General features: G+C 39.3%; 1 protein-coding gene across 2 annotated transcripts; it reads left to right on the top strand.

Moving 5' to 3' along the window:
• The first annotated feature begins 248 nt into the window (after positions 1–248).
• TFAP4 (transcription factor AP-4) lies at positions 249–24,536 on the top strand. Of its 2 annotated transcripts, XM_053694895.1 has the most exons (7): positions 249–1,932; positions 12,330–12,495; positions 13,770–13,868; positions 14,328–14,498; positions 15,408–15,539; positions 16,920–17,081; positions 20,662–24,536. In XM_053694895.1, the coding sequence occupies exons 1-7, from the start codon at positions 1,844–1,846 to the stop codon at positions 20,833–20,835; spliced, it is 993 nt and encodes a 330-aa protein (XP_053550870.1). In that variant the 5' UTR covers positions 249–1,843; the 3' UTR covers positions 20,836–24,536. The 2 variants fall into 2 exon arrangements, with proteins under 2 accessions (XP_053550870.1, XP_053550871.1); XM_053694896.1 differs by lacking the exon at positions 15,408–15,539 and having other exon boundaries at positions 1,773–1,932.
• The last annotated feature ends 467 nt before the right edge of the window (positions 24,537–25,003 follow it).

Raw genomic sequence — 25,003 nt, 5'->3', positions numbered from 1 at the left:
TACCTCTCCTCCAAGTCTACTTCCTCAAACTAACCCCAGTTGCCCTCCCTCTTCCCCCTTCAGGCTCTTTCTCCCCCCTCTTATCAATCTCCACCTGCTGTGGTTCTACTTCCTCCCCCTTGTTTTGCTGTTTCTCTCAATTTTGTTACCCTCATTTAGCTCTATCTTCTCATTTAGCTAGCTCCCACTCATGTAGCCCCCCTCTTTCTCCCACTCATGTAGCCCCCTCTTTCAGCTCCCACTCATGTAGCCCCCTATTTCAGCTCCCACTCATGTAGCCCCCTCTTTCTCCCACTCATTTAACTTCCACTGTCTCCCACTCATTTAGCTAGCTCCCACTCATGTAGCCCCCTTTCTCCCACTCATTTAGCTAGCTCCCACTCATGTAGCCCCCTTTCTCCCACTCATTTAGCCTCTCTTTCTCCCACTCATTTAGCTAGCTCCCACTCATGTAGCCCCCTTTCTCCCACTCATTTAGCTAGCTCCCACTCATGTAGCCCCCTTTCTCCCACTCATTTAGCTAGCTCCCACTCATGTAGCCCCCTCTTTCTCCCACTCATGTAGCCCCCTCTTTCTCCCACTCATTTAGCTAGCTCCCACTCATGTAGCCCCCTCTGTCTCCCACTCATGTAGCCTCCTCTTTCTCCCACTCATGTAGCCCCCTCTTTCTCCCACTCATGTAGCCCCCTCTTTCTCCCACTCATGTAGCCCCCTCTGTCTCCCACTCATGTAGCCCCCTCTGTCTCCCACTCATGTAGCCCCCTCTGTCTCCCACTCATTTAGTTAGCTCCCACTCATGTAGCCCCTCTGTCTCCCACTCATTTAGCTAGCTCCCACTCATGTAGCCCCCTCTGTCTCCCACTCATTTAGCTAGCTCCCACTCATGTAGCCCCCTCTGTCGCCCACTCATTTGGCTTTTTTTCCTCCACCCATGTATCTTTCTCTTTCCTCTCACCTTTACATATTTGTCTCTCTCCTCATTCTTTATATCTCTCACCCCCTTTCCTTTAACGCTCTATTCCCCTCTCTAAACTCTCTTTTCTGTCCTTTCCCTACCCCAGCTGGTCTGTCCCCGCTCAACAATCCGTCCAGCTCCATCTTTCCCTTTAGATCTCCTCTGTCTCCCCCTCATCCGTCTCTCAGTTCTCCTTCCTCCAGCTCCCCTCTCTCTCTCTCCCCGTCTAGCTCTCCCTGTCTCCCTCCTCCAGTTCTCTTCTGCCTGCCAAGCTGTCAGCTGATGGGACTGATCACCCAAGCGTGGCGCATGCAGCCAGCCCAACCCCCCTCCTCTCCCCATTCACATCTTCTCTCACCCCTTCTTACCACCCTGATGCCCCTTGTGCCCAGCTCCCCTGCCACAAATGCCCAGGCAGTACCCACCCCCCGTGCATATGCCAGGCTTGTCCCTGCCTGCCCCCTGCCCATTACACAGATCCGTGCAGCGTCTGGCAAATAGTCCTTTGTTTACATGCAGAGCCTTACTCTGCGGAAGAAGGGCTGGGATTTGACTGGGGGGAGGGGAGCTGTTTCTGATCTCTCACCAGCTGTTTCCCGCCTTGAAACAGACATCAGCTGCAAACACACACTCACATAGAGAGGCAGAGCACAAGGAGAGAGCAAGAGACAGCCAGACGCCTCCCCCTGATCATCTGGGACATCCTACCCACTACACCATTGATCCCGTGCACATTTCATACCCTAATCAATAGGGCTGATCAGGGGGTCCTACCCTGCAAGGAACAGGGGGTGCTGCAACTAGGGGGTGCCTCAAGGGGGGGTGGGAGGGGTGCACTTGTGGTTTTTTTCTTTTTTTTGGAGGGGGGTCAGCCTCCTGCTGATTGCTATGGAGTATTTCATGATGCCCGCGCAGAAAGTGCCCTCTTTGCAACACTTCAGGAAAACAGAGAAAGAAGTCATTGGTGGATTATGCAGGTAGGTACCCACCTTGTATGGTCTGGGGAATCCTATGGTATGTTGTTGCTGCAGATCACCTTGTTGGTGCAATAGAGGGAGGGAGGGGGGAATCAGCTGTGAAGGTGCGGGGGGGGGGATCCCTGGTGCACCCCCTCTGCTCATGCGATGCTTGATGGGGTACCAGGTGCGGACAGTAAGTGGTCGGGGGTGTTTTAAAGGGCGCAGAGGGGGAGGTTTGTCAGTTGCAAACAGACCCACGTGGTGCCCCGGCCATGCTGCGGATCTGTGATCAGCCAGCATACAAACACAACTACTGGGGCTTGTCCCTGGGGGATCCCTGTACCCCGTTACATGACACCCTCTTTGTATAGCCCCTGGGGGTGTGTGAGGGGGGGAGATCCCCTGTGGGGGGCAGTTGTTGATACAGAATCTCTCTCCCCTGCGCACACCCCCTGTCTGATCAGCTGATTTCACACCATTTAAACTTCTACAAGTCTCTCTGCAGATCATTGCCCCTAGTGCAGGGGGCAGTTATTAATACCCCGTGCAGGTATCTAATTGGCATGTGGTTGGGTGTATTCTGCCCTGGTTTGTAATTTAGCTGTTGCTGGGAGACGCACATTGTGTTGCATTGGAAAATGGTGGGGGGAGCACATGTCCTGGGATAATGGAACAACAAGCTGGTGCCCAGCTGTGTATTTGCTGTGATTCGGTACACAAGGTCACGCTGTCCTGTATACAGTCACAATGTGTATAATATGGTTACGGTAGCTGAGCACATTTATCTGCATTCACATCGGTGCAAGGTCGTGTTATTACGGTAAATATGGGGGATCCCCGTGCGGTCACACGTTGCAGACGGTCAGTGCAGCAGTAACACGCCCCCTCCCTGTCTGCTCGTGTTGTTGTTGTCACTGTGGGTGTTAAACCTCAGCAGGGACAGTTAACAGCACACGCCACACGTGTAATTCTCTGTTATTTACCCCAGTCCCCGGACACCGCCCCCTACCGTGACCTTGCTGCCTGTCTTTCGGTAGTGGGAGAAACAGCGCAAACAGGCCTGGTCGTGACTCTGCAGCCCGACTGGAGTAGGGGACTAGGAGCATGCCGGGAAATGTAGTGCACCTGCGATATGCAAGGCGGGAGTTGTAGTAAGCTTCTGACCATGCTTTCTCCCAGCACAAAGCATGGCACTGGAGCTGGTCACGTGATGCTGTGTGCTGCAATACATCACTTCAAGGAATTCCATGTGAAAGAGTTTCTGTTCAGAAAAAAATGTGCCTGTATGGCTTCCTAATGTGCTACCAGTTACAGCTCAACGTACATTCTATTAAACATAGTCTAAAAAAAATATTACAGAAGTTAAAAGAAAGAAATAATGTTTCTAGAAACATTGTCTCCTGGTCACAAATTCCTTGCATGACAATGGATTGACTGTTATTCCCAGCTTCCATTTTGTATTGAAAGCTCAAATTTTGCTTGATTTTTATAATGTGCTGTTCTGTAGGAAACTAGTTACCACCTTGATAAACACTGGCCTTCTTATGTAAGTAGGTAGTGGTTTATTATTGCTTAGTCTCTGCTGCAGATCAGTCTTACACTTGTTTGCTTTGGTACACCTCAGAGTTGTACTCATGCTTTAACTCCTTTGTGACCAGGCAGGGACATGTTGCTTGGTAATGTGTTAATACTTTCTGCTATCCAAGGGGTTAACAAGTGTAGTCCCTATATGTCTGACATTAATTGTACAGCAAATATGCAGAAACGGCTATAAGTAAAATATTTGTAACCTAACAATCATAGCATGCTTCTAATAAGAGCTGCAGAATCTGTTGGTGCTTTTCAAATAACTGATAATAATAAAAAGGCAATAAAGATACTCAGCATGTTTGTATCTAAATCATATCCTCCTACTCCCTTTTATTAGTGACACACCTTGTCTGAGACTCTTGTGAAATCTCACTTCTTTCATATATATTTGTATTTGCTTTGTCTCCAGTATAAGGCCACACAAGATTCAAGTTTGTAATCTTAGGTTGTCCAATCCATCCATCTGATATGTGTGTGTGTGTATATAGATATATATAGATATATAGAGATATATATATAATCTATATAGCTCTCTCTCTCTATATATATCTAATCTATCTAATCTATCTATCTAATCTCTACCTTACACATGGGTTGCCAACCTAAGACATGAGTGGTCCTTGGTATTGGACTATCACCATAATCAAAAAAATAACTTTCGTTAATGTCTGTTTACATTTGTAAATGTAGGAGGGTTTTTTTTCTCCATGAGATTACTCACCTATGTCTGTGTGTCCTACTCGGTAGACACAACTTATTGCATCTCCTGAGCAAGACCCAATTGCTGATGGCAACTACCTGCATATGCTATGCTGTTTATTGGATGTGCCATTCTCAAGATCTGCAATGTATTGCGGCTAACAAGCTGATCTATACAGTAGTTTTTAACTCTAGAGTGCAAGAATTAAATGTTTGATGGCAATGTTTTTTTTAAAGGTATATTAAACCCACATTTTTTTTTTCTTTCAAGATTCAGATAGAGCACGCAACTTTCTAATTTACTCCTATTAATTTTTCTTTGTTGTCTTGGTGTCTTTATTTGAAAAAAATAGGAAGGTAAGCTTAGGAGCCAGCCCATTTTTGGTTTAGCACAAAGAAAATTGATAATAGGTGTAAATTAGAAAGTTACTTAAAATTGCTGCTCTATCAGAATCATGAAATGAAAAATGTTTCATATCCCTTTTTATTCTAAGCCGGTGGGCACACAAACGGGCCAGAATATGAAGTTTTCTGAGAGTGGATTAGTAACCTTGGTTACTGATCAGCTGATTATTTCCTGAAAATCTGGTCTATTATTAATGTGGCCTGATGACAGGAATTGATAGACACTGCTTTACTGCATTTTATTTTTGAACTGGTTTATAAATGTTCTACTTTTCCGTTACCACCTCCTAAACTTTATTTAAAGGGACATGAAATCCATTTTTTTTTCTTTTCATGATTCAGAGCATACCATTTTTTTAACAACTTTTCAATTTACTTTTATTTCAGTTTATTCTCTTGATATCCCTTGTTGAAAAGCATACTTAGGTGGGCTCAGGAGCAGCGGTTAACAACTGGGGGAGCCAGTTGCTGACTGCGCACACATGCCTCTTGTCATTGGCTTAACAGATGTGTTCGGCAAGCTCCCAGTAGTGCATTGTTCTTTCAACAAATGATACCAAGAGTATGAGCAAGTTTGATAATAGAAGTAACTTGGAAAATTGTTTAAAATTGCCTGCTCTCAGTCATTGTAGAAAATTGTTGGGTTTCGTGTCCCATTTTTAAAGGCCTAAAAAATCTTCCATGATTCAGATAGAGCATACAACTTTCTGATTTACTTCTATTATCACATCATTTTTTTTTTGTTCGCTTGGTATCTTTGGTTGAAAAGCATGGATTATACAAAATAAAGTATGGGGGCTTACCACACTATTCCCTACTAATAAAACATAGCCTTTATTTATAAATTAAAATCGTTAACAGAAGGTAATATTACATCTAATCGCCCTGCTCACATACCCCCCTCCCACTGAGTAAGGTTATATAGTACTGAAAAAAAGCAGAGTGACTAAGAAAATAGAAAGCATCAAACTAATCCCAAAGAGTCCTGGCCGATATACTGGAACCTCGGCATCAGGTGGCTCAGTGGAGAGGCAAGTTGGAAAAGAGAGTGCAGCAAACAAGGATTTTAGCTTTGAAAAAGGCAGTGTATGGCATAAACTTGTTTGCTGCGTTATCTTTTCTAACTTGCCTCTCCTCTATCCCACCTGATGCAGAGGTTCCAGTATATCAACAAGGACTATGGTTTAACCATTTGTTCCAGAAATTGTTTTAACTTTATGCTCTTGATAAAGGCTTCTTTTAGCCGAAAAGCGTTGAGCTGTATTTTAAATAATACCTGTAGACACCTTGGTGGTGATTTTAATAAAAGGCTTATTTTAACTGCAATCTCGCGAGTATAACCAGTTTGTGCGCCTACCACATGGTCTGAAATCTGCTACACTATTGTGAGCTCTTTTATTTTGGAGGTGAAAGCAACAAGGTTGACTCAGAGGACGTGGGCAGCTTGGTTCCCTGGAGGTGACACAGCGCCGCCATTTTCAACACTTTCTTAATTTATATATGAAAAGCATGGATGTAAGCTCAGGAGTGCGCACTTGGCTGCAGCACTATATGGCTCTTTTGGGTCAATTCGAATGCCAAACATGGTGGCTGCAAGCCATTAGACAGTTTTCGGAGTCAGATTTATTTATGTGAAAGTGCAACACAAAGATCTGTGCAAATCCAGATCTTAGTGTCTTGTGCTTCCACAAGAATAAATCTGTCTCCAAAAACTGCTGGCTGTGTCTTACAGCGGCCATCTTCAGCGCTCAAATCGGCGCAAAATAGCTAAATGTGCACCTCTAGTCTAGATCATATGACATTTAGTTCGCCAGTTAATAAAAAAGATTAAAAAGGGACCTAAAAGTAAAAATTAAACTTTCTTGGTTCAGACACAGTATGCAATTTCTATAGACTTTTTCAATAGCTTATAATACCAAATGTACTTTATTCTATGGATACCCTTTGTTGAAGAGCATACCTAGGTAGGCTCAGGATTCTGCATGTGTACTGGGCACTACATAGCATATTTCTAATCTAGACAGGGGTTATCAAACCTTGTCCTCGGGCCTCCCTAACAGGCCAGATTTTCAGGATTACCTTGTGTGAGAGTAGTAAAATAAGTGTTTACTAATCAGATGATGATGATTTCACCTGTGTTCCAGTTCAGATTTCCTGAAATTCTGCTATGTTAGGGGAGGCCTTTGTGCAGGTTTGTAAACCCCTGATCTAGGGTAGTATCTATTATGTCTCGTGTTAAAGGGCCAGTAAACCTAAAAAATAATGTTATATAATTCTGCACATAGTGCAGAATTATATAACATTATATTAGTGTTATCGTTATAAAACTTAATATACAACTGCCTAAAGCTGAACGCAGACAAGACCAAAGTCCTCCTCCTCGGTCCCACCACATCCGCTTGGAATAACTCCTGGTGGCCCACAGCCCTCGGACACCCTCCAACCCCCACCGACCATGCACGAAATCTAGGCGTCATCCTGGACTCATCACTCTCCATGGACCGGCAAATCAACGCTGTCTCTTCTGCATGCTTCCACACACTTCACCTGCTGTGAAAGATCTTCAAATGGATCCCAACCGAGACCAGGAAGACTGTCACTCACGCCCTCGTCAGCAGCCGACTGGACTATGGTAACGCACTCTACGCTGGCACCACCATCAAGCTCCAAAAGAGACTACAGCGCATCCGGAACTCCTCGGCCAGACTAATCCTTGACATCCCTCGTCAATGCCGCATCTCCAAATACCTGCGGGACCTGCACTGGCTCCCCATCAACAAAAGCATAACCTTCAAGCTACTCGCCCACGCATTCAAGGCCCTCCACAACATCGGTCCCGAATACTTGAACCACCGCGTTGCCTTCTACACCCCTGCCAGACAACTTCGATCGGCCGACCAAGCCCTTGCTGTCATCCCCCGCATCAGGAAAACCACAGCGGGAGGCAGATCCTTCTCTCACCTGGCTGCCAACACTTGGAACACCCTCCCGCTGCACCTTAGACAAGCTACCGCCCTAAGTTCAGAAAGGACCTCAAGACCTGGCTCTTCGACTGAACTGCAACCCTCGGCGCCTTGAGACCCTCACGGGTGAATAGCCGCGCTTTACAAGAACCCAATAGATAGATTCCCTTTTAATTTTTTATAAATATGACAGTTTCTCAGACCCGCTCTCTGTGCTCTTCTGAGCGGGTCTGTTTTTATTACACAGCGCATCGGGCCAACTGTATAGTCACAGCCTGGCCCGACCGCGCCATAACACTAAGTGCAGCTCGCTCCTGCTGTCAGACAATATTAAGTTTTATAACGATAACACTAATATGTGCAGAATTATATAACATTATTTTTTAGGTTTACTGACACTTTAAATGGGCAGTAGACACCACCATAAAGATGACTATACACAGATACTGATATAAAAATCCTGTATAAAACCTTTTTAAAAACGTATTAGGAAGCTCCCAGTTTAGCACTGTTGATGACGTTAGGCTGCGAAACCCAGTCAAAGGGTCTGGGAAAGCAGGAACAGCAGTATCTCTATATAATATCTATATCTAAAATGACCCATTACTGAAACGGGCGTCTGTAGACATTGGTATGCATCTAAAACTTTGGGGCTTGGTTTGGAGTCTGAAAATCAGCACAATGTTATTTAAAAATAAGCAAAACTATACATTTATTACAAAAACAAAACATTTATGCAAATAAAAAAATTAGTGTACAATGTCCCTCAGGTTAAACCAGGTTACATAGAGCAGCAACGTTCTAATTTACTCCTATTATCAATATTTATTTTATATATATATATATATTGCATGCTCTGTCTGAATCATGAAAGAAAAAAGTGTGTTTCATATCCCTTTAAATCTGTATAGCGGGGTATCCCCAAATACTGTAATGGGAAATTTTATTTAAAAAAATGGATATTCTAGCTGGAACAAAATCTACTCCTGTGTTTTGATGATTTCAAAATAGTCATTTATTTTAAACCTGCAACAGTGTCTGCATGATTTGACCGTCAGATAGCACCATCACCTGCGGAACATTTCCAAAGTGGCGTTGTTTGATCTTATCACTATTCCTTCTCTCATCAGATTTCTTTTGAGGTTTACCTGTTCATTCATGGGAAAAGATTGGCAGACAGGAGTTTATAGCTCTAAAATTAAAACATAGAAACTCGTATGTAACAATTAGAATTCCATAATCAACAAATCCATAATAAAAGTACAATGCAATAGCACTGGCTCTGAAGTTCAGATCAACGGTAGATTTTTTTTTTTTTTTTTTTATTGTATCTGAAAGGTTAATTGTATTGATTTCACTGTCAATTTTAAAGGACAATTAAATACATTAGAATTTGCTTTATGAATAGACAATGCAACAGTCAATTCAAACAAGTAGTAGCTTTATTTTCATTTATTTTTTCCTCTGACAAATTTCAAAGTTCCCATTTTCTTGCCCCCCCCATATGTGATATTCATCAGCCAATCACATGTAAATACTGTAAACAGTTCTACATGTGGTGTGTGTGTTTTTGTTTTTTTTTTTTTTTTTTTTTTTTTTTTTTTTGTTCTTTCTAATTTTGTATGTTATATGAATCATAAAAGTAAAAAAAATGTACTGTGTGTATGTATGTATGTGTGTATATATATATATATATATATATATATATATATATATTATAAAATTTGGCATCAATTGTTGAAACTTTGCTTCTTTCAATGAGGGCATACTTGGGTAGGTTTAGGAGCACGTTAGCCCTATATGTAAGCACTGCTTGCTATAATGTTTTTACCAATGATATACATATACTTTTCAAGACCCATGCACACTCCTGAGTCTACCCCAGTACGCTCTCATAGAAAGGAGCAAAATTTCAAAAAAGGATACTAAGAGAACAAATGGAACTTGATAATAAAAATAATTTTTTTTTTTTTTAAATTTTTTTTTCTTTTTTTAATATTCTAGTAAACCCGCTTATACCTCCTGTAGTACACTGGTTTTCAGACCTGTCCTTAGGCCTCCCAAACAGGCCATGTTTTCAGGATTACCTTGTGTGAGAGCGGGGCAAATGACCCTGTTTACTAATCAGCTGATTGTTTCACATCTGCTCCAGTTCCGCTATCCATGTGTCCTGTTAGGGAAGCCTGAGGTCAGGTTTGAAAACCAGTACGGTAAAGCTACCTATTTATCTTCTTTCTAAAGTCAGGTGATCTTGTACAAATTAGCATGCCGTGCTTTCATCTCTGGAGTATGTAACTATCCGGTTGGATATCATTTTAGATGAGGAGTTTTATGTGTAAAATTATTTATACAAGAGAAGTCCTTTATTGCTCGTTCATTGCTGTTGGGGGCAGCACCTAAATGGTTAATGTTACAGTACTGTTCCTGCCATATAATTTTTCTTTTTTTATTGTTCATTTTTATTCCTGTTGCTCTCCCAGGTGTCTTATTGTCCTGCTTTGTCCTCTCGTTAATCCTCTCCTGTGACTAATTCCACATATCATGGAGAAAAAGGATTCGGGAGGGGGGCAGGAAGTGAGAGTCCCCTCTGGAATCTTCATGAGGGATGGGGGGGTTGCTGCCTTCCTATTTCTCCCCCCCCCCCCCCCTCCTGTCTTGTCATCTGGAAATGATTATGGGACCCTCAGGGCAGAGGGAGGGAGAGGAGGACTAGATCCGGCTTCCATCTTAAAAGGGGCCACACACGGAGGTGTCTGAATAGGTCATACTGTGTAAAAGGCCAGAAAGTGATATATACCCACCCTTCAGTGCTGGAGAGGCTGAAAACTAAAGGGTGTACATTTATATCAGTGGCTGTATGCACGTGTCTCTGTGTATATATAGTGCAGAGGCAACCAAACTGTCTATGTAAATCAGGGATTTCAAAACTTAGTTTAGACTCCGAGCTACTGAATCTGTCATCAGCCCCAGCTCAAATAAGCTGTAGAAAGGAAATGCTCTGAGTTAGTTTTTTTAATTTTATTATTGCTGGCATATTCCTATAGGCTTAATCAATGCTAAGGGGTTGCACACACAGCCAATGGCTTGTCTGCTACGCATATAGGCTGCTAGTGGCTTACTGGCTGTGTTCAGCTCTGGGCTAGTAGCCCATTGCTGCTCTGGAGCTCAATTTGGTTATCATTACAGGAGTTAAACACATAGATAATGTGTTTTTAAAGCTTTTTACTATTGCAGCTTTTTACGCCTTCAAATTTTTTTAAAGTCAAATTAAAGCAGAACAATGGAGGTAAAATATGACTAATAGAAGAAGGGATCCTGACATAATGGTGTAATTTATAAACTGCGATATTCATAACAAATCCAAACAAAAAGAAATGTTTTCCCCTCTCATTTTTATGAATTGTTGGTGCCTAAAATGTATAAATGTATGTATATCACACGTACATACAGTATCCCCCCCAAGGACCCGACGTCTGATTTTACTGACTACCCGTTAAAGTGCCATAAAACATGTTGAGATCTGTGCATATCCTAAAAGGTCTAATTAAATAAAAATAGTTTGCCATAGTCTGATCCACCCCCCCCCCCCCATCAGTGTTTAGCATCAGAAACACATGCATTGTATTTTACAGCAGCTTATTCCCTTCTAGGCATGCTCTAGCAGATGAGTGTTAAAGTCCTGCATTCTTCCAAAGCAAAGGGAGATATAGATACAGCCATAGAGGGCATGGGGGGGGGGGCGGGGGGTTAGAGCTGTACAATTCGGAAACTTTAAAAGACAGGGTTAATAGAGAGGCACTGCAGTATAAATTTGCAGGTAGAGTAATTAAAGTACATATTCTATTTTGTCTCTAGCCCAACTTGTTTTAGGTCCCTTTAAGCTTAAATTTTTTTTAAAAAAAGTTTTCTTCTTCAATGCTGCATAGATTATTATTATTATTATTATTATTATTATTATTATTATTATTATATACATTTTGTTTATATATGCAACTAATTTTGTGCTTTGGATAGCTTAAAGGGACAGTTTACCCCAACATTTTCTCCCCGTTGATCCATATTACCTGCTGTATTAAATTAAACGTAGCTTGTTTATCTTGTCATTTGAAATCGCTGATTTAACCTGTTGTATCCCCACTTACATTGAAAGTTTTTGGACAGGCAATGTAAACACAGCCAGCAGAAGAAATGACACTCCTGGTGGGGTGTAGAAAAGAGTTAACTAATACAATAATTTTCCATTGTTCTCTCTGCATTGGGCTTTGGTTTACAAACAAAAATAAGTTAAGGAAGCAAGTGTATGTGTACACAGTGATAACATAATGCGATCTGATATTACCTGCAAGCTTAACCCATCTCAATAGGCTGTGGTTTCAAAGCATAAAATCAGCAATTTCATATGTAGAATAAACCTGAAAATGCAATTTCTCATACATTTTATACTCGGCAGCTGGTTTAAAAAAAAAAAGTCACTGGAAATACATTAAGGGAAAAATAAATTTTACAGTATACTGTATATAAAAGTAACATTTAGAAATAACAGAACATTTTATAATATCAAAGTATTACACAGAACCCACCCAGCTACTTAATGCCACCTGACTGGCAAACGTTTCTGTGACAGACCATGTATATAGAAACATGCCTATATAACTTTATTCTTTATACCTAAAGTGCAGGTAGAATATTGTTTGGTACATTAACAGTCTTGTGTTGTTTCCACTGTTGGCTTACCTACCTCTCTCTCCTTGACCACAGCCTGGCCAATATCCCTCTGACACCAGAGACACAGAGAGACCAAGAAAGACGAATACGCCGGGAGATTGCGAACAGCAACGAACGTCGTCGGATGCAGAGCATTAATGCTGGATTTCAGTCTCTTAAAACTCTCATCCCTCATACAGATGGGGAGAAACTCAGCAAGGTAAGCGGGCAGGGATAGCATTATTATCGGTTATTTGTAGCGAACCAACAGATTCCACAGTACTAATAACAGTGTATGCAACTTGTAGGTTTTATAACATTTCTCTCTGGTTGAAATCATATCAAGAAGAGTAATGGTGTTTTGTATAGTATTTATAGTTATCCAAAAAAGGTAGTTGTTGGAATTGGAGGCCTTTAAAATCCCACATTATTTTTATATTTCTATATGAAAGGGACATTAAACACTTTGCAAATATTGTAAAATGATAAATTGTGTATATATAAAACAAACAATATGCTTTCATTATTTATTTTGTCCCCTTTTCCTGCAATTCCATTGTGAGCTTTTTAGTTCCTGTTAGAAATGGAAGTGTAGAACACTGTTATATCCCACACAGCCATTGGCTGCACACACTAGTGACCTATTTATAACTGTCCCTAATTGGCCACAGCAGAGAAGGTAACCTAAGTTACAACATGGCAGCTCCCATTGTTTTATAGGCACTAAAACTTTACACTTATTTTGTCAATATATACAAGTTATTCTCAGACTAATCTTTTCTTTGAATGCATCATTCTATCTAGCCTTTATTTAGCGTTTAATGTTCCTTGCAGGTGATTGATCCATTCTAAATACCTCTACAGGGTTTTATAGTTGTGCATGCAAACGGTAGTAGTAAACAAATCGCTGTACTTTTCATGACTACCCAGAGCTAAATCTGATTGGCGTTTACCACGTACATGATGGAGACTGAGAAATGTAACATTTAAAAGTAAACTGCATTTTATCCCACAGATCACGTAGCTTTTGTAACTTTTTTTTTTTTTTTTTTAATAATTTTAATTGGTTATTCGTTAGGACTATCTTTTTCTCAGTTAAAGAGAAAAAAATATACTATAAAATGTGCATTAAAAACTGTTGCAATATTCTTTCATTCTTTATTTCTTTCTTGTTTAGAAGTGTGGACTCCATATTTAAACTGCAATACTCCCCAGAGCTATTAGTTGCATTCTCTTATGACCCAATTATAACCGTCCCTAATTGGCTTACGCAGAATAAGGAAACTTAGGTTAAAACATGGCAGTGATCCTTGCTTTATGGAATTTGTTTTTTAGGTGTAAACCTAATATAATTTTATAACTACATGTACATATTATTCTCAGGCTGTTTGCCTTGAATAAATCTTACTATCTAGCATTTATTGAAACCCGTAATGTCCCTTTTTAATTGACCATCTCCATGCCCTCACCTTTTTATTCCAATCATGCATGCAGGCTGCAATACTACAGCAGACGGCAGAATATATATTCTCACTGGAACAGGAGAAGACCAGATTATTACAGCAAAATAACCAGCTCAAGAGATTTATCCAGGTACATGAACTTTGTCGCTCGTGCGGTAGCTGTGAATAAATAAGGCGGTGCTCAATTTATAGGGGAAAGGAAAGAATCGCCAATATTTTATATGCATTATAGAAAAAATAAACGCATCATTTTAGTTTTAGGGGGGGGGGATTGATTGCCAATGTAGAGTATTATGAAGAAAAACACAAAAGTGTTAAAACAGCCCTGGTCCTTAAGGGGTTAAAAATAAATAAAAAAATTATCCCTTTTTAAAAACCAAAAATGTACGGTAAGGGGGTTTTATAGATTTATTCCATTTATGTCCTTCATACTTTATGGTAAATTTGTTGCGCCCTACTTTAAGTCATCCATAGATTTTGTATTGATATTCATAATATAAGATTTTATAACGTACTGTGTGAATTCATTGTAATTGTTTCTTTTATTATTAGTTATTGCTAGAGGCAAATAAAGATTATCTTTTGTTAGGAATTTAGTGGTTCGTCCCCCAAACGGCGGCGGGCAGAAGATAAGGATGAAGGGATTGGCTCCCCGGATATTTGGGAGGAGGAGAAAGCGGAGGATCTGAGGAGGGAAATGATAGAGCTGAGACAGCAGCTAGATAAGGAACGGTCGATCAGGATGATGTTGGAGGAGCAGGTGAGTGAATCGGGCAGGTTGCCAGTTTTTTTTTTTTTTTTTTTTTTTTTTTTTTTATGGGGGGGGGGGGTGGAGCAAATGACTCTGAGCGCTTGGGTTCATGCGCATGATTATAGCTTTCTTGTATACCCAAGATATGACAAACACTTTGTATAAGAATGTATTGTCCTCTTCTTTGGCAGTTATGACTTGAACACCCCGACATCAAAACGACTTTTACATTTTAAAGTTGATCTTAATTTAAATCTCTTTACTCCCAGAGAGCTACGGAGGTTCTTTAACATTAAAAACCTAGGTTGGTTCTGTCAACAAGATTCAGTTTGAGTGATCTCTCTTGGAGTAAGGTGATGACTGAGAGAATAGATTTTCTTTTACAGATAAGGCAGTATTCGGTGGTTATCGAGCCTTTATTGTTCGGAAAACATTCCTCTTGTAGCTGCACTTACCTCTGTTCTCTCTGCTGGATAACATCTCATTGAGTCAGTCGTCCATCCTTCCTTGTTCCCTTCTAATATCTATGGTCCCCCTGGCTTTAGCTAATGGCCTCTTTTGGACACGTTTTCTTTAACCCTTTGTCTCGGCAAACAGTTTCTCTTCCTAGCAGAACTTAGGGCAGACTGTTAGGAACTTGAACTCAGGACCTCTCGTACTGAGATACATACCCTCAGTTTGTAATGTGCGATGACATAGGCCTAACGTAAGCAGAAGGGAGCGAATAGGACCTATCATACCTGTGTGTCACTAAGAGTGTAGATTACAGCATAGTAATAAAATGACACAGAGCTTTTGGGTTTATTGAGAAATCCCTATGACTTTATAACCAACTGATTGCCATAAGATGTGGGTTTTGGGCTGGCGCAGCTTCTGGTTTGAGGCACTTTGTGATGACTTTGTGCAATTGGCCAGCAGGTTCGAGCCCTTGAAGCTCACATGTACCCAGAGAAGCTGAAGGCAATAGCGCAGCAAATCCAGGAGGGGGGGCAGACACAGGGGGAGCAGCACGAGGCTCTTGACAGGGGCAAGCAACACCTCTTCTCTCAGGTGAGTGCTGAAACTTCCCTGCCTCTAAGTGGTTGCTCCCCCTTCCTCCTGCCTCAGGCTGCCTGACAATCTCACGTTCCATGAGCTTCCATCTTGCTCCCCCATTCCATGCATCGTGCTGACCATCCGTACTTTTTTATTTTTTCCTCTTAATCCTGTTCCTTGACTGACTGTGTAGTCCTCCCCAATCTGCTTGACGTTGACTGATTATTACCGCGTACATATTCCTTTACTGTAACATCTCCTCTCCCCTCCCTTCCTGCTTACATCCATCCTGCCACCGCCCTTTAGCCTCAGCTGGTCTATCTGTAATGTCTTCTGATGCCTTCTTTCCCTTAATCAGATTTAATTTCCTACATCATTGTCCAATCCCCTGTGTGTCTTTCCTTGCTGCAGGATTTTTTTTCTCATACATACACTTGCCCACACCTTTTTGTCTGGGCTGTCTGATTTCAAATGTTTGTATTTTTTTAATTGGATGTGATTTAACATGGATATATTTTTCAAATAACTACAACACAAAGTTAGAGTTCCATGTCTGCACTGTGTCTCTTACGTCATTTCTAAATAAATCCCATTTTTTTTTAAGATTGATCTTATGTCTTCCCTTGTGGAATCCTCCCCAGAATCCCCTTCCTTATCTGATGCTGTTCTGAATGTCTTCTGGTTTATCAAATGCTCCTACAATTAATTCCCACATATACTCCTTCAGATTCTTTTATTACACGTACAAACCTAGCGCACCCCTCCTTCAAAATTATTTTCCTTTTTATTTATTTTTTAATCCTGATTATTGTAAACCTGTACAAAAAATGTTTTCTGTATTTGTTTGCAAAATTCAATTTGTATTTTATTCAAAATTAGTTCATTAACCAAATGAACACTTTTGTATTTAATTTGTTTAAAGCACATTATACACCTTAAGATCGTACTTAATTTTTTTTTTTTTTTTTTTTTTTTAAAGTAAAACAACTTTTCAGTATACTTTTATTTTCCCCCCAGTTCCTAACTTTATTCTTAAAATTACAGGATTTGTTTCCTGCAGACTCCAGAGTTATTGGTTGTTCACATTAGTGACCCATTTGTAGCTTTCACTAATTTGCGTCAGCAGAATTGCAATATGATGGCACACATTGTTTTATGGATACACAAACTTTTCTTTCTATCCTGTATTAAAACTAATTTAACCTTTTCTCCTTTTTTTTTTTTTTTTTTTTTTTCTCTGTTTTGGACATAAATTTCCCAATATTCTATACGTCTAGTTTATTTTGCTTTGGGTCTTATTTTTAGGAACCCTCCCCCATCTTTAAGACCGTTTTTTTTTTTTAATTTCTTTATTTTTTAGTATGTTCTATAACGCATATCTGTACCATCCCACAGCTCCTGCCAGCGCACCTGCCCCCGGCTCCTACTCATCATCCCACAGTCATTGTTCCTGCCCCTACACCCACTTCCCATCATGTCAACGTTGTGACAATGGGTCATTCCTCTGTAATCAGCACAGTGTCTACATCGCGGCAAAATTTGGACACAATTGTGCAGGTGAGTCAACGTATACTGGGGAATAAAAGGGACAGTTCGGCCAAAAATTTTCTCCCACTTAAATTGTTCCCAATGATCCATTTTACCTGCTGGAGTGTATTAAATTGTTTACAAGCAGCTCCTTTACCCCTATTTTGGCCTTTGAAATAGCTGATTCAGCTTGTGGTTTCACAACCTATACTGGAGTCTCAGCTATTGAATAGCCTAAGTAAACAGACAGCAGAAGAAATTACACTCACAGTGGGGTGCAAGATAGTAAATTAATAAAATAATTTTCCTTTGCTCTCTCTATGTATTGAGCTTTAGTTTTCCAGACAAATATAAGATAAGGACGCAAGTCTGTTTACACAAAGTGATAACTTAGGTTTCAATTTACAGCCATTCCTTCTGGAACCTAACCCTGATGTAAACTGAGGGCTACCTGTACTCTGCAGCTGGCATAACAAGTCATTGAAAATACATTAATATAAAAACAATTTTACAGTGTACTGTCCCTTTAAAGGAATGGGCTAAAGATCAGATTGTTTTTATTTTTTTAGTTAAAAAATATAGCAGTAATCTGGTTTATTAATCAAGTCAGTATTCAGAATGCGGTTTCCAATCGGTGCATTCAAAATTCTACCTTTAAAAGAAATTGATTGGAATTTTCCACAAATGATAGATGCTGAAGGTATATATTGTAGTAAAGTCTGGTAACTATATGCTAGTGAGCCTGACACAGGATGTTGCATGTAATGTGAAGCATTTTAATGAACTAGCACAGATTCAGTGGGGCCAATTTATCAAAGTCTGCCGGAAATGATACGCTGTAGTGTGTCATGTCTGACAGACATCGCTGAATGCCGACAGCATTTAACATTGCACAAGCAGTTCTAGTGAACTGTTTGTGCAATGCTGCCCCCTGCAGATTCGTAGCCAATTGTCCGCTAGCAGGGGGTGTCAATCAACTGCATCAATATGATCGGGCGGATTGATGTCCGCAGCCTCAGAGGCAGCGGACCAGTTAAAAAAACAGCACTCTTAAGACCGCTGCTTCATAATTGCAGGCATCAGGGGCCCTTGATAAATCCGCTTCAGTGTCTTGAGAGGATGGCCAATCCAGTCTTTCTAGCTATTGGCTCATTTTACTGCTTAGGATCGTCCATGTTTCATCCCTTTTCTCTGCTGCAATTCGCTAAAGAAAATTTAATTTCACAGAAGACGTACAAATATTCAATGGATATTTGAGAATTCCAGGGATATGCAGAAGGCTTATCTTCGGAATGAAATAGTAGAATAATCTGTGGATCTGTGACAATTGAAACTATTATAAAATTTATTTTAAACTACCTCAACAGTATTCTGTGCTTGAACATAAAAACACTATAGTAACTGAACCTTTTATATAATGTTGCACAGATAAATACAGCAAATATAAAAAATACTTATATTGTGAATATACTATTTTTAAGGCTCTGGGATGATGCTTTGAGACAAATGGTCCTAACCTTTTTGTTTTAAGGCATCATTACTATATGTTAGAAATTCATGCAACATCCCTTATTTTGTTTGTGCGTTAATATGGTGCCACATAAACCGGATATTATAGAACTGTACATAGGCAATATGCCTGTCAATTTTTTTTTTTTAGTTTTTCAGCTTCCTATTTTGTGTGACCTTTTCAGCTGAGGGCTGTGGCATTCAGATACTGAATCGCTGCCTTAGATACCCCCCCTCCTTTTTTTTTTTTTTTTTTTAAATATATTCGTAAAAATCAGATCCAGAATGGAAACCATATTTTAGATAGATTTTTAAGTCACCCATTCTAATGAAGATTTGCTATAACTTTTTTATATAGCTATGAAATTCTAATAGCCTGTGCCCTGGCCGCCCACTACAAAAGTATAGTTTTTGTGTGTGTGAGCTAACTGTTTTGAACTTTTCTCTACATCGGTGCTATAGCCACACATAAAATGGTGTGACTACTGTATGGCTAGAGCTCCGATTGGAGAACAACTTAAACCGTAAGTTTTTTTTAAATAAAAAAAAAATATATATAAATATATATATTTATATTTATTTTTTTAAATGGGTGGTCGGAGTGTGGGGTATCAAATTGAAAAGTAAGTTATACCTTTTTATCTTCATTAGAATGGATGAATTAAAATCCATCGAAAATATAATTTCCATTCTGGATCTGATTTTACGATTTGGAAACTTTACCATCACTTTAATTCAAATACAAATATTGGCTGAATCTGCACCCCATACATTTTGAGACACTCAAGGTACATCTAAACAGATTTTATGTTTCAATCTTTTTATTAAAGTTATCAGAATTTTCAGTAAAATTCAAATAAAACAAGTGAGCTCAAGTGGGTATGAATATAATATTTATACACATGGTCTGTTATGAAAAAAATGATATAGGGTCCATAATAAAGACATTAGAGCCCTTCAAGTGGCTGATCCAAACGTCCAGATGTATGAATCTATTTTCCTATATATAAAGTTAGGCTTTTATATTTATCTTCAGAAAGAAAACTATTTTATTGTATTCAAAAAAAGAAGTGTGAAATAATTTAACAAACATTTTAACTAGATGCCAAGAAAAAAAAACAGTATTAAAAAGTATATTTAGTTTGATTTTTGAACCTCAATGTGTTCTAGATAGCGAGAGCGTACCTGTATGTGTGTGTTTCCTTATATCTGACTAACCCTCAGAAGTAATGCTAGTTACTTAGAAGAGGGCCATATTTTATTAACCACTTCACTGTTATCTAAAATCCCTGCTGCTGATTTGATGCAAAGTATGGGTAGTTCAAATTTCAGTCCAGGTCCAATATTTTACAGTGCAGGTTCTGGTGACCGTGCAAAGTATTCTAATAAAGGCGTTGATGTGTTTTGTTGTAATTTTATATATATATTTATATATTATGTGCTCATGAAGAAGAGCTTGTGATATGGTAAGTTGGATATTGTTGTCCAGGAGGTGACAGATTAATGAAGATAGTGAGTTCCAAATTGTCTGGACCTTTCTACAGTCCCACCACATATGTCTGTATGTGCCTAAATCGTTGCACCACCTGTAGCATTGTCTAGTAATGTTTTGGGTCATATGTGAGGACTTTAGAGGTCAGCTACCAGCAGTATATTGCTAAACCGATTTTAGATGGAATTCTACAAGACATTACTGATGTATTTTATAATTTTGTGTTGTGTTCTATATTGGAGTCTCCCACTTTTTTTTTTAAAGTAATTTTGTGTGTGTAAATTCTGACAAAGTATCACTATAGTTTACCCGTCAAGGGGAAAAAGTTACTAAGAAAAGCCAAATTCCTCACTCATCTACTGCAATTTTACAGATCTGGAACTAGTGGAATTTTCCAGGCCTTTATATATAATATAATAACCCCACACACTCTCTATAGTGTATTCATCAGGTGAGAAAAGTTAGTAGCCCAGAGGGAAAAAGTCACTAGTCTCCTCTAATCATACACTACAATTTTTATTGGAAACTTCCTGCCCTATGTATTTATGACAGTGTAACAAATTCTGTTTCTCTGCCCGACTAACATTTTGCCCCTTCTGTACAATTTAGGCCATCCAGCACATCGAGGGTACGCGGGACAGGCAATTACAGGAAGAGGAGCAGCGGAGGGCAGTTATAGTAAACACTTCCCGTCCATGCGGAGATTCAGACACAGCGTCCGACACAGAATGCGATGAGAGCGATGCAGAGCAAAGCAAGGATGACTCCATGGGCGATCCCTGACATCCACTGCCAGAGACAGAGACTGAAGGGAGACAGAGGGAAAGGGGCTGCAAGAGTATGGCAGAGGCTATCAGTCTCCATCCCAAACCTTTAGGGTGTTTTATAGGTGCAGTTTTATGCTGACCTCGGATACTGTAAGTGGGTTGTGGAGGGGGAAAGAGGTAAAAGCACTATTGGATTGTCAGAGCCACCAGAGATACTGAGACTGGTGTAAGCATGGTAAAGAAGCGGCAACATCTGCTTATGTTCATGCATAAAGTCCCTCTGTCACCTCCTTTCTTCATGGAAGTTGTGGACGTCGTCCTGATAGAATTTCCCAGCACCACGGCCTGCGTTACTCAGCAAGAAGTTATTTGGCAGATAGGATGAATTTCCCTTTAATAGTCTACTGCAGAATGACGTGAGCTCTAGCCCCTAGCAGAATCTGGTTAAATGGGTCGGAGGGTAAAATTTGTAAACGCATACACAGTACAATCTATAGGTGCATCGTTGTCTCAAAACAGTTCTTGTACTGATACAACAAAGGCTCAGGCACATCAAATAACTTGCATAAAGGTCTCTCCTGAATGAAAAAAGTTCATAGATTAATTTCATGTATTAAAGGGATATGAAGCCTAAAAAAAAAAAATATTTCTTTCATGATTCAGACAGAAGACACATTTTTAAACAACTTAACATTTTAGTTAATTATCAAATTTGCTTCATTCTTTTGGTATCGGCAGCAGTGTAACTTCTGGGAGCTAGCTGAACGCATTGACAAAGCTAATGATGAGGCATATATGTGCATTGCGCTTGCTACCTAGGTATGTTTTCCAACTTAGAATACTAAGAGAACAAAACAAATTGGGTAATAGAATAAATCATGAAAGTTTGTTAATTTTTGACTTTACTGTCCCTTTTAAAAATCAGATTTATTTTTTTTGAAGCAGAGATATTGCAATACAATACTGTTCCTTAAACCACCTTATTCCATAACTGCATCTGCAGCCATAAAGATTCCGTAATGCAAACAAATTCTAAAATATCTGCGCACGACACTAATTAAAACAAGTTTGAGTTTTGTATTCTGACTGGCAGACACTTCAAGTCCTACGTTTTTTGTTTTATTCTATTTTTTGCTGAAAACTGCCCTTCATTTTTGCAAGGAATTTACATTTTGAGATGTCTGCTGGCCTTGTAGGTTGGTTATACGGATGCGCAAAAAGAGTATTCTAGAGCGGCCAGCCAATGGCTACAAACATAACGCATCTCAAACCTTAAATAAACATGAAACCCCACATTTTTCTCTCATGATTCAGATATAAATAAAAAGGAAACTTTTTTTTTTAAAAGTTGTAATCTCTATTATCAAATTTTGTGCTATTTTATTCTTTGAAGAGATATTTAGATAGGAAGCATAATTAAAGGGACATGACACCCACATTTTTTTCTTTCATGATTTAGAAAGAGAATGCATTTTTAAACATCTTTCTAATTTACTTCTATTATCTAATTTGTGTTATTCTCTTGATATTCTTTGCTGAAAAGCATATCTAGATATGCTCAGTAGCTAATGATTGGTTGCTGCACATAGAAGCCTCATGTGATTGGCTCACCCATGTGCATTGCTTTTTCTTCAAATAAGGATATCTAAAAAATGAAGCAAAATAAATAATCAAAGTACATTTTAATGTTGTTTAAATTTTTATGTTCTATCTGAATCATGAAAGAAAGATTTTGGGTTTAGTGGCCCTTTAAGTCTGGAGCACTACATGACAGAAAATATTGCTGCGCTTGCTAATGTGTAACATTGCTGCAAAACTGCTGCCATATTGTTCTGCAGACACGTGCACACTCCTGAACTTATAGCCCTGGTTTTCAAAAAAAAGAATAACAAGGAAAAGAAGTAAATTGGAAAATTGTTTAAAATTCTGTTCTATCACTCCTATCTGAATTCTGAAAGAAATAAAATTGGGTTTATGTCCCTTTTAAACTCTGCTAATTTGTTTAGCTATTGCCAGAATTATTCAGTAAAAATGTGCATGAATTTATGTGCATAATCGCTCACCCAACCCCCTTAACATTTAATTAAGGAAATGCCTTGCTCCCATGGTCCAAAGTGCAACTGGGCCTTACAATTCTAGCTTGGCTAAAGTCTGCTGGGATAAAAGTAACTCCTTAGAGCCTGTGTTTTTGTTTTTCCTCTCCACCTGTATGGTTTTAAAATTCCCAAGTCACAAGCACTTAAATGTTTTCTCTGTTTTGGGATTATTCTGCCAGTAGTAATGTTTGCCAAGCTTGGCATCAGTTGGATAAGTTTTTCTTTTTATATATACACACAAAAATAATAATAAAAAAAAGCCTGGAAATGAGCATGCTTTCATGAACATAGATAAGTCTCTCATATTTTTTTATGAACATGTACACCAATGTGATGTAAAATATATTATAGATTTGTATTAAAACGTCTAAACTTAGGAGCCATAATTGCTGTAATAAAGAGGGAGTACATTTATAGAGATGCATTTATGTTTTAAGAAATGTATTCAGTTGCCATACAATAAACATATGTATGTCTTAGAAAATCTATATATATTTATATATTAGATCATACATACAAGAACACAGGTGTGACACGACGAGGCATAATTCTTTCCCCCCCCCCCCCCATCCCCAAAAGAATAAATAAAAAAATAACTACTTTGCTAGTCCAGAGTGGAAAGAGATTAGTCCACTAAATGTTATTCATAGTTAAAGATGGGGGGGACGGGACACTTTTTTTTTTTAATTTTTATTTATGGTCCACTGCAATTTCTTACTCTCTTGGGACTAGTAAAAATGTCAAGCCCTGTGTGTTTATGTGTGTGTGTGTATATATATATATATATATATATATATATATATATATATATATATATCTATATAATTATAATCTGCAAACTTTTCATGTGCACTTGTAAAAATAAGCACTGAATATTTTGAACCCTATTTCTACGGTTAATAAGTTATTAAAGGGACAGTAAACTTGAAATAAAACTTTCATAATTCAGATACAACATACAATATTAAAGAACTTTCCAGTTTGCCGATTCCTATCAAATTTGCTTTTTCTTGGTATCCTTTGTTGAAGGAGCCACAGTGCACTTCTGGGAGCTAGCTGAACACAGTTGAGCTAACGAGGCATTTATGTGCAGCTACCAATCGGCTCCTAGGCTACCTCCCAGTAGTGCATTGCTTCTCCTGAGCCTACCTGTGTATGCTTTTCAACAAAGGATACCAAGACAACAAAGCAAATTAGGTCCTAAAAGTAAATTGGAAAGCTTTTATAAATTGCGTGATCTATCTTAATCGTGGAAGTTCTAATTACTGTCCCTTTAACCATCTGTATAAGTACAAGAAGCTGCTTCCATGAGGCCGGGTAATTACACAGGGTTTTTGACTCTTCTTGCCTGATGTTGAGAGACTGCTTGTTCATCGTTAACATGTTCATGTCCAGAACTGACCCCTCTGCCTCTCTCCCTTGCTTGGATCATGGATCTCCCCCTTTGCTGGATATGGATAAATCTTCCCATCATTGTTTTTTGTTTGTTTTTGTTTTTTTAACCATTTTAAGCTCTTGTGTTTATGGAGAGAAAAAAAAGCTATTTTATATTTTGTTAAGAAAGTGACATTAAAAAAAATCCCTGCAAGGCTGCGGCCTTTGTAAAGGAACTGAATAAAAATGTTTGTACTTTGTTTTTTAGAAAAAAAACACCTTGTCTGGTCTTCATTCTTCTGTTCTTTTCTATTTTGAATATTTAATTTCTGCTCTTTCATATACAGGTAGAAAACCCTTTATCCAAACTGCTTAGGACGGGAAAAGTTTTAGATTTTAGAATATTTGTATCTTTCAAATGTGACAGTTTGGAGAGGGGATGGGACTAAGGGGCCGAATTATCAAGCTCTGAATGGAGCTTTATGTCCCAACCGCAGTTATGAAGCAGCGGTCTAAAGACCGCTGCTCCATAACTTGTCTGCCTGTTCTGAGGCTGCGGACATCAATCCGCCCGTTCCTATCCGATCGGGCCGATTGACACCGCCTGCTAGCGGCCGATTGCAGGGGGTGGCATTGCACAAGCATTTATGTACGGCGGACACGATACGCTACATCGTATCATTACGCTCGCACTTTCATAAATCGCCCCCTATG

This window comes from Bombina bombina, chromosome 11 (assembly GCF_027579735.1).
Source record: "Bombina bombina isolate aBomBom1 chromosome 11, aBomBom1.pri, whole genome shotgun sequence".
Classification (NCBI taxonomy): domain Eukaryota; kingdom Metazoa; phylum Chordata; class Amphibia; order Anura; family Bombinatoridae; genus Bombina; species Bombina bombina.
This window is presented reverse-complemented; position numbering and strand designations above follow the sequence as displayed.

Bases quoted from the DNA above. Each gene is read 5' to 3' on its own strand.
- TFAP4 (XM_053694895.1), top strand. From the start codon at position 1,844: ATGGAGTATTTCATGATGCCCGCGCAGAAAGTGCCCTCTTTGCAACAC. The intron at 13,869-14,327 runs GTACATGAACTT...ATCTTTTGTTAG, and splicing joins AGCTCAAGAGATTTATCCAG to GAATTTAGTGGTTCGTCCCC. The intron at 14,499-15,407 runs GTGAGTGAATCG...ATTGGCCAGCAG, and splicing joins GGATGATGTTGGAGGAGCAG to GTTCGAGCCCTTGAAGCTCA.